The sequence below is a fragment of the Penaeus vannamei genome, chromosome 17 (genome assembly GCF_042767895.1).
Source record: "Penaeus vannamei isolate JL-2024 chromosome 17, ASM4276789v1, whole genome shotgun sequence".
Classification (NCBI taxonomy): Eukaryota; Metazoa; Arthropoda; class Malacostraca; order Decapoda; family Penaeidae; genus Penaeus; species Penaeus vannamei.
Window position 1 is genome coordinate 5,240,555 of NC_091565.1, and position 10,000 is coordinate 5,250,554.

At 34.8% G+C, this 10,000-nt stretch overlaps 1 protein-coding gene across 5 annotated transcripts in view; it reads left to right on the forward strand.

Annotated features, from left to right (window-relative positions):
• The window catches only part of LOC113821072 (dual specificity mitogen-activated protein kinase kinase 4), a 29,937-nt gene that overhangs the window by 9,861 nt on the left and 10,076 nt on the right, over positions 1-10,000 (forward strand). For 3 of the 5 annotated variants that reach the window (XM_070131789.1, XM_070131791.1, XM_070131790.1), the window contains exon 3: positions 2,865-3,248. The exons of the other annotated variants lie outside the window; for them this stretch is intronic. In XM_070131789.1, coding sequence (XP_069987890.1) covers positions 2,865-3,248 — 384 coding nt within the window. The remainder of the gene's footprint in view (positions 1-2,864; positions 3,249-10,000) is intronic. 5 annotated transcript variants of the gene reach the window in all.

Sequence of the window (10,000 nt, forward strand, 5' to 3'; positions counted from 1 at the left end):
ATGATCAGCGAGACAGCCATTCCATTCCATAATGTTACTGATGATGGGATTTGGCACTTTTTTATTCTGCTTTGCTTATGAGAACATATGTGGTGACATTTGCATAATCAATCTTTTGTGTTTTCATGTTGTATAAGACAGCAAATGTATATTTAGAAAGGTCTTCTATTTAGAGAAAGAAAAATGTAAGCGTAGTAAGATTTTTAGTATTGTAGCTATTTTGCATATATAAAATACTACAGAAGGTAGATTTTGTCAACATTTGTAGTTTTGTTTCTTTTATGTTCATAACACCCATCATAGATAGAGAAGTTATGTGTCAGTCTTTATATCCTTATTCTCCCATAGACAATTAAAAAGAAGTTTTCTTTCTCTATTGTTGAATGTAATGAAAGATGAAAGGATGCAAAGTAGTTAATAGCAATTACTTAATACCACATACATATACAAGAGATCAGCATTTTAAAGGAAATCTTTTCTATCCATTGTATATAATCATACTGAGGTATAACAAGCAGATTAACTTGCAGTCATTCAAACTTTGAACAAAGTATTGTGCATGCAAATACTTATTGAGCTTATTAAATCATGATGTTTATTTTGATGTAAGTTGAATTTTTGTGGCTGGGTTATCACTTGGAAATGGGATGGATTTTGATGCATTCTGTTAGTCTGCATTTTTCATACTTCCTCCAAAAGAGATTTCTCTGTTGAGTAGGCATTATTCATCATTACTGAAGTTGCATTTTGACCTTACTAAGCATATCACTGAAAGCTGAAAGCAATAATCTTTAAGGGATCTTGATATATTTTATTTTTTGCATTGTTATTGTCTTAATAGTATTGCTTGTTCTCTCGTTTTGTTTTCTTTTAGTGAAAGTTTCATAAGGCTTGGGTACAGTTACCAAAAATCAATTTTAGCATTGGTGCTGATTGATGCTCATGCCAAGCAGCAGACTCACTGATTTCATTGCTATTGGCTGTAATCTGCATCTGTAAAATGCTGATGGAAAATGAGAGGCAACTTTTAATCCCCAGATAGTGGGTTTTTATAATGCTTTGTATCTGTCTAATGATTTTAACTTAGGAGGACATAGATTTCAGGTCAGGTTCTAAGTGACAAGTTTATTTTGATATCAGGAGCTCTCATATACTTGTATTGAGTGTTTCTGGAGATTCCTGATAAATGGGACCACTGTAAATGAGTTATCTTGACCTGACCTGATCTGACCATAGGGACCCATTGGCCATGGGCACATGTAATGTCCATTGTCTTTTTTTGTGAATTTTTGGGCACACTGATGGCTTGACATGTGCTCTGCAGCAAAAGAAACAACACATTGAACTTTTTATATATTTTTTCTTATGCTAATGATACCAATGTTATTATTTTAGTATTTACATTATGAATATTTCATTGTTATTAGATTACTAGTAACAATAAGAAAAAAATATTTCCCAAAATCATGTTAAACTGTAGACAAATGAGAGAGGAAGAATCAGTAATTAACTCCTTGGTGACAAAACATATATTTAAACAAACTTTAGGAAATAGAATCACAATTACATGGCATGTATTTCATGCCATCCTTCACTATAGGTTAAAGAAAAAAATCCAGGAAGTAGGACCAGAGTTTGGGGAATAATTTTGTGAATAATTTCTTCAATTTTGCATTTTATTTGTTGATATGTCTGGAAGTCTGCACTTGGAGGGAGTTTTTTATATTTTAATGTATGATGAATGGGCCCCATTGTACAAGGAGAGCAGTGAGATCTTGTTTACTATTTAGAATGGAAACAAATAAAAAATATGAAAGAGAGAGAGCCAATAGGCAGAGACAGAGATAGAAACAGTGAGTCGAAGCGAAGATATTACTTTCATTTTTCGTTTGTTATTTCTTAATAATAAGACTAGTTTTCACAAATAGTGAAATATGTACATGACAGGTATCAGAATTTACAAAACCCCCGAAAAAGTATCTAGATGAGTTGAATGTTTCACATGTCACTGAATGAAACAAAATCTGTATCGAGCTAAACACAAATGTGAGGTTGTAACAGTTACTGATACAGCATCTAACCCCTTATAGATTCTCTTAAGTGTATTTTCCCTACTTTGAAACCTCTTCAGTTTGTTTCACGTGTATGCTTATTACAATTTTAGTTTTGCCCAAGACAGGTATGAATATTTAAGCAGCTGCATCACCCAGTTTTGATGTTATACTTCAATATTCTGTGGTATTAACTTTTTGGTGTATTTTGTTGGGTGAATTTTTGGTTTTCGCATAAGTAGTTTGTATATGTTATGGTGATACTTATTTATTGTAAATGCTTAGATATCCCATAATAACAACAGTGGTTCAAAGAAATTAATTGTGCAGGAGTTGTAATATCTTCTAGTTTTTTCAAAGTGTAATAAAACAGAGAATTCTTTCTGATTTATCTTATTTACTGTGATAAGCTAATATTCTTGAGCCAGCAAATTTTTTTTTGTTTTTACTTTCTTTGGTCTTAATGTGTATTTTTTCTGATTCATACAAAGGAACTTAAATTTTCATATTACATAATTAATTTTATAGGATGGATTTATTTTGTAATTCTGCAGCTTTGTAAGATTGTTTAGATGAATCTGGGCACTAATATTACTGTAAATAAAGCCAGTAAGTAAAGTATAAAAAATATCAGGTTTCAGGTAGTTCTGTCGTCCATGGCATTAGAATTCCTTTTTTCTTCTTTTTCTTACTTTTTTCATCTCCCATCTCCCTTCACCTGAAAAAGGTTTGCATTTCACAGCAGAAGGCAGTATTTCTTATACAACTGAATCAGTATTCCTCTTTCATCCAAAATTTCTACTGCCACATAAGGTTTGCACCTCCACCACCACCACCTCCACCTCCGCCCAGAAACACTGCACTGAACTCATCTGGTCGGCTGGGCGGTGCCTCTGGTTGCACCTCTTCTGCTTTCGGTAGCTGCTCCACCTCTGCTGCGTCCACTAGTAGCACCGGTACCTCAGTCACAGCCTCTCCAAACTCCCTCTCCTTGGGCAGCGTGGGGCCCCCTGGAGGCCAGCCAAACCTCCGTGATCAGAAAAAGAAGCACTTGGTCCTGCACTTGCCTCCCCCACACAACCACCACCATCACCACAACCACCACTCGCACGCTCAGCACCACCACCACCACCACCATCACCACCACCATCGCCATGTCCTCCACCATGAGGGCTTGAGGGACCGCGGGCACAAGAGGTGAAGAGAAGGGGCACGCTTTTGTGTTGGGATCATGATTGGACTTTCCTCTATTGACAGTCCTTGTTTTCTTTTTTGTTTTATGAATATAGATTTCCTGATTGGGCTCTGGTATTTGGCATTGTCTTAACATAATAGATATAGTGAATGTTGTTTTGTCTTTCATTTCTTTTCTTATCATTCTTTTTCTTCAACTACTCTTTCTTCTCATGTGAGTGAAATTAACTGGTCTTGTGGAGTGGAACTTACTTTGTTACAGAGCATTCATTTTTTATCTGTTTTCCTCTTTTTCTCATACTAACTGCTCTTGATTGAAGATTTGTTGCTGGGGGAATATCACAGAAATGGTGGAGACACATCTGTGTGTTCAAAAGTATTTCAGGCTTTTCCTGTTTGTTCTAATTAGCATGCTTCTTTTAGTACGGTGTTTTATGTATTCTTGACTTTGAGATGTTGTTAGCCCAAAATTCAGATTTTTCATTTGTTTATTCATGAAATGCCCTTTAGTGTCTATGAGAAGTGTTTGTGGTGTCTTGATGATTGATGAGAATGGGAATTCGACCCATGAAAAGGAATTTAATTTTCTCTACAGTATCCGTGATGATGGTCAGTATTAGTGTATTATTCGTAATGTTTACTTTGTGAAAATGGATATGAGATAATTGTGATGGTCTTTTATTAGGATATGATATAGGTAAGGCAAGCTTTTGTGAATGAGAGGAAGCATATTGTACTCAGGAAAACAGTGCTGGACCAGGTAATTTGTTTGTTTTTTGGTACCTTTTGAAGTCATACTTGGTTGTTGAATGGGCCTAATATCATCTTGCTCACTTTTACCTACTGATACCAAGCAAGTTGGTTAGCCATGACTGCTGCAGTTTTCACTTTGACTGAGAATGAATGCTGAAAAAACATGTAGAGAGAAAAGAGAAACAGGACTCCCTCCAGAGTGCAGACAGGGAATTTCATGGCATGTCTTTACTTTTTCCTTAGTGGCATTGTGCATTGTGGTCCAAGAATACCATTAGACTTAACAAGTGTGGAAGTTTTTATATGTGTTGCAGACTTTGTTGTGTTGTTTATACTGTATTGTGATTCCTAAATGCGTGATATATCTAGGTTTGAAGTAGACCAATATGGGATTGCTTGCTTAATATGAAAACAGTGTGAAGGGCTTGTTTGATGAAACTGTATTATACATGTTACTGCTTAATATTATGAAGAACAAATATTCATCCATTGTTGCAGGAGCAAATGATGAAAAAAGAATAGTTGTTATTGACACCACTCATTATTTTTTTCCTTAGTTTTAAAACTAAAGCAGTAGTCTTGTTAACACTTTATAGAAAAAGAAATATGTAATGTACATAGTCGTAAACACCTAATTTTATTTTATGACTGACTTGTTTTCTAGTCGTCACTAAATAATCACTCATCACTTCCAATCATTATGTAACAAGTGAACTCTAAACTTTACTCCCTCTCACTTTTCTGCAACCAGGGTTATTTACAGAATTTGGATTAAGAAGAAAAACTTTCATGTGAATTACAAATAATACGAAAACAATTATAACAACAACAAATGTATTTACCCTCGGCTGCTATTGTAGATGTCATGGTGTGGGATAGAAAACATTGCACAGTAGGAGGAGAGGAAGGTGCACTGTTGTGGTCAGTGTCTCCATTTACAAGATATAGGAATCTTAAAACACTTACATAACTACATGTGAATGGGATATACTTTACCAAACACTAATATTGAATGCTTTTTAACTATATTATTGTGAATTAGATTATTATTTTTATTATCTTTATTCTGTCCCAGTTAGCTTCTCCCCGTAACTTCATGCATATGAGAGGCTGCGACAGCACTTTTTATTAGTTTGCTGTGATTTCAAATTGAGCTGTGCTTTAAGAGCATAAAAACATCCTCAGGTGCGAATTGGAGCTTGCTGTCATCATACCCTCAGACATGAACTGCCATAAGGGATACGAGTAGGCTGCCTTTTTCAGATTACCTGAAGTCAATGTAATTTTTAATTCAAGGAGAACAGAATGTACTCCTCTCCTCCCAAATTTGTCTGATGGAATGGTTTAATAACATCAACGTAATATACTGATTGGCAGGAATAGTAGTGTATTAATCCCACTTGTGTTATTGTACATGATGAAGATAGTGAAGTTGAAATATCATTAGCTTGTGATTCCTTATAGCTTTTTTTCTAATAGTGAACTCTGTTCATGAGAGAATTAGCAAATTAGTGTTAACCCGTTGAATCCTGTCCCATCGTTGAAATCACAGTGCCAAAAATACAGTCAGTGGGTTATGTAAGTGGCCAATATCCTGGGAGTGCTGCATGGAGGCCGGGTGTGCCCAGACACCCATGAGCGGTGACAAGTTATTTTGCATAAACTTTTTTTGTTTTTTGCCTTTCCCAATGTCTATATTTGTGTTTTGATTTGCTATATCCAGATGGGAATAAATTATTGCACAGACTATACCATCTCTTTATGTAGTAAATAAGTCAGTGCAAGGAAAGAAAATGTAACCTGTGGTTATCTGTGTCATATATCTTATTTTTTGGTAATTTTCAAATTTCTGTAATACAACCTGTGCTGCCAATCACAGCACCCAGGAATATGATGCTGACCATGGAAATGGGGTCCTCCCTAGAGCCGGCACTCTTCCAGTCACAGCTTATGCACCTCACATTCATTATTCGTTTATTGATGAGATTAATGCAAAAGCCCCCTTTTAAGTGCCAAATGAGTCTAATCACACTCCAAGAGGTTTGTATTCTCGTGGCAAGTCTTTTCTGTCACCCAGGCCTTTGCTCGTGATGGCAGGTTCACATCTCCAGGCCCTCAGCTATTTTGTCCAATGACGGCAGGTCCACGGCACCTGACCTTTATCCCAGATTTTCCCATGACAGGATCGTAATATCACCCAGATCATAGGGGTTAATATCAAGTAGTTGGTGATTTTTGTATTTGCATGTTGAAGGCTCGCCCAATGATTTATATGATTTACCAATATCTTTTCATTTTATTTTATTTGATGTGCAGGGGCAAAGTATCATTTTCACTGGATAATGAGTATCTCAGAAATACAAGATATTGAAGTAGTTCTGTTTAGTACTAGAGATTTATGTTGATAAGATACTCTTTCATGCAAAAGAATACAGCAGTATGAGTATGGAAAACTGCTTCAGATTGCAATAGAAATAAGTTCAAGTTATAAGTTCAAAAGAATATAGCATAGGTCTGTAGATGCCTGAAACTAAAGAGAAGCTTATAGGGTTCTGCCATTGAAATGCTTTCTACGCTGTAATGAAGTATTTTTACGTATGATTTTATGGGTTTAATATTTCTGGGCAGTTTTTGAACGTTTTTTCTTGTTCATTTGGGAAAAGAAACAAGTGTGTTTAGACTAATAGATTTTGGGACTAGGAGAGGCTAGAACTATTCCAAGGAAGAGAAGGCCTGGTATGGCATTGTTAGCATTTGTTACAGTGTTTATTTTTGTACCCAGATAAGTGTGTGAATCCTTTGGATAGTGGTTTACAGGGATAGTTATATGAATTGAGATAGTCCCCTTTCATTTTTCCTTGGTTGCTCTTAAGGATTTCTTCCATTATATAGTAATGACAAATAATCATGAAGGTTGTTATGAACAACAATATAAGTGTTTAGAATGTTTTTTTATTTATATATATTTTTTTCTTTTTTCTTTTTAATTAAAGGTTATTACGAATGTATTATGTACAATTACCAGTAATTCTCGTGCAATGCTCATGTCATCATTTTTCATGTGATTGTATGTATTGACACCAGTTTGCTGTGCTGTGTATATAACATTCCCAATTATTATGATTACCCCATGGTTAGGCAAGTATTTATTGTATGAAGAGCATCAGTCAGGACACATAATGTGAATGTTGATGCAGTACCTATTTTACTGGACTCGCTAGTAGATTCAAAAGTAATGTGTATATGTTAGAGTTTTCTTTATTTGATGAAACTTTGTGCTTTTAGTTCCATTAAAACATGAATTGTACTTTGTGGGATACAGGGAATTTAAAGAATTCCTTGCAGTGAACTTTGAATGTTGAAACTGAAGAAATTAAACCATGATGTTGAGGTGGATTTTGGCAATAACAACTTTATTGAGTAATCTGGATTTAGGTATGTGTGTATGGCATAGAAATATTGCTTGGTATTTCTTGTAGAGATATAAAATCATATATAGTGAATTACATTGAGAGAGAGCAAGAAACTACTATACCATACAAAGGATTAGGTTAGGATAACAGAAGATAAGTGTCTTTAATGTTTTTAGAATGGCCTTAAATGTATTAATTGATAGAGGCTTTAGAGTAGATGATGTCCTGATTTAGATGACAAAAGATCTAAGATATTTGATTATAATGCCATTGACATTTTTTGAGAAATAGGTTTATTTTACTTGATAGATTTTTTTTTTTTTTTAGTTTTTCAGTCTTCATATAGTTATTTTCTTTAACCCTTTTGCACATGGTAGGTTTAGAACAACCTTTCAACTGGTTTAAGGCTGTCATCCACTAGGAAATTTTAATTGTTTGATTTGACTGAAAAAATATTATTTATTTACTTTAACAGGAATAAGAAAACTACATTTTTGTTGCAATTAGTTATGTTTTTTACAAACAGTTAAAATGCAAATCATTACAAATCAAAAAAGGAACTGTGAGGTGAATTATGTGAAAGCTCAGTTTTATTCATTTACAATTAGTGTATTGTTAATATATATTTGTATATTCACAATTTGCCAAATAGTTATGCATCCATTATGCCATATATAACATAAGAAGTAGTTCAGAGAAAAGGGCAACTTTAAGTGAGAGGGCAGATTAAAGTTTTAATAATGATATGAATAATAATAATTACAGTAATGATTCTGATGAAAATCATATGATTAGCTAGGAGAGAGGCACAGAGACACCCAGTCCTTGATTTTTTTTGTTTCTTATCTAATTTGTCCTTTGCAGCTCCTTGCTATGGCATGTTTACATAGAAAAGTATAAGACACTGATATGAGATGACACTATTGCATCTTTGTTCCTCCTAGCAAAAAAAAAGAATAGAAATTGACAAAACTAGACATTAGCAAACCAAGTCAATGTGCAGTTTAAGGGCACCATGCACACCCCAATGGATAGCTGTTCCCCCCACCCACCCACACACACACATTGTGAAGATATAGGATTGAAACCTTCATAAATACGGGTCAGAGTTATTTTTTACCAATATGGTTCAAAGTGGCCAAAAATTGAATTTTCTCAACTAACTTATTTTGTTTGTAAGATGGAAGAATACAGCAACACATTATATGTAGAAATCTATTTTTTTTTTACACTGATATATGGGTCCATTCTCACAAGGTGGCAAGAACCATTGCCAGGTCAACTATAAAGTGGTTTGGACATAACTTGACTTTTGGTTAATATTTCAGTATAGTGACACACTTTCAACAGAGCTACCAATATTCCTAGTAGAAAAATATCAGATTAGAAAAGTTATTAAAATGTGACACAGGCTCTCCTTAGCTAAGAAGATCCCTGACTACATCATGATATCTTTTGGTGTTGGGATAAAATAGCATGCAGGTGTGAAAGTGACATAGTGCCATTGCTTGTGAACTGTCACCCAGTAGTGGCACAGTGACAATTTATTCATTAGCTTGATAGGTGAATGAAGTGTTTGCCAGCAATATCACAAAGGCTGTGGATTTTATTTATTTATTATTTTTTTATTATTATTATTTGTTTTCTGCTGATTACGTGTTCATTTTTATTTTTGAATGATGTTTTCATTCCATTGATAAACTTTTTTCATATGGTAGACTTTTCCTGTTTACATTTTTATGTGTGTTTGTGCGTGCGTGCAAGTGTGTGCGTGCATGTGTGTGCATGCATGTGTGTGTGCATGCATGTGTGTGTGTGTGCATGCATGTGTGTATGTGTATGCGTGTGTGTGTGTATGCGTGTGTGTGTGTATGCGTGTGTGCGTGTATGTATGTGTGTGTGTGTGTGTGTGTGTGTGTGTGTGTGTGTGTGTGTGTGTGTGTGTGTGTGTGTGTGTGTGTGAGTATGTGTGTGATAGAGTCTATGAATGTATGCATGTGTGTGTACATAGATATACATATATATATATATATATATATATATATATATATATATATATATACATATATACATATATATATTGCCATTTTATAGCAAACTATTCCATTGCAAAGCCATATTGTCTGTGTATTTTTGGCAAATGTTACATTTTGATCTACTTATTTACCGCCTTAGTCTCTGATTCTTCATGGGTGGCCATTGATATTTGTACTTACCTTGGAAACAATAACAAAGCAAATGTTAACAAAATTGGGTAGGGTTTGCAAACATCAGTAGAGTTTCACCAGCAAAAGCAGTGGGAACAATCAGTGCCGTACCCAGTGTTGCCTATAGCTGCCCACTGCCCAATTGTAGTGAGAGAGAGAGTGAGTGAGTGAGTGAGTGTGTGAGTGAGTGTGTGTGTGTGCGTGTGCGTGTGCATGTGCGTGTGTGCATATACATCTATATATATTGTGTTAATGTATGTCTATATACATACATAATTGTTATTTCAATTATTTCAAATGCATGTTAGATAGAAATGGCATGGTGTTAATGCTGCACTGCTGATTTCCATCATTTTGTCTCTTGGCTTGATGTGCACCAGAA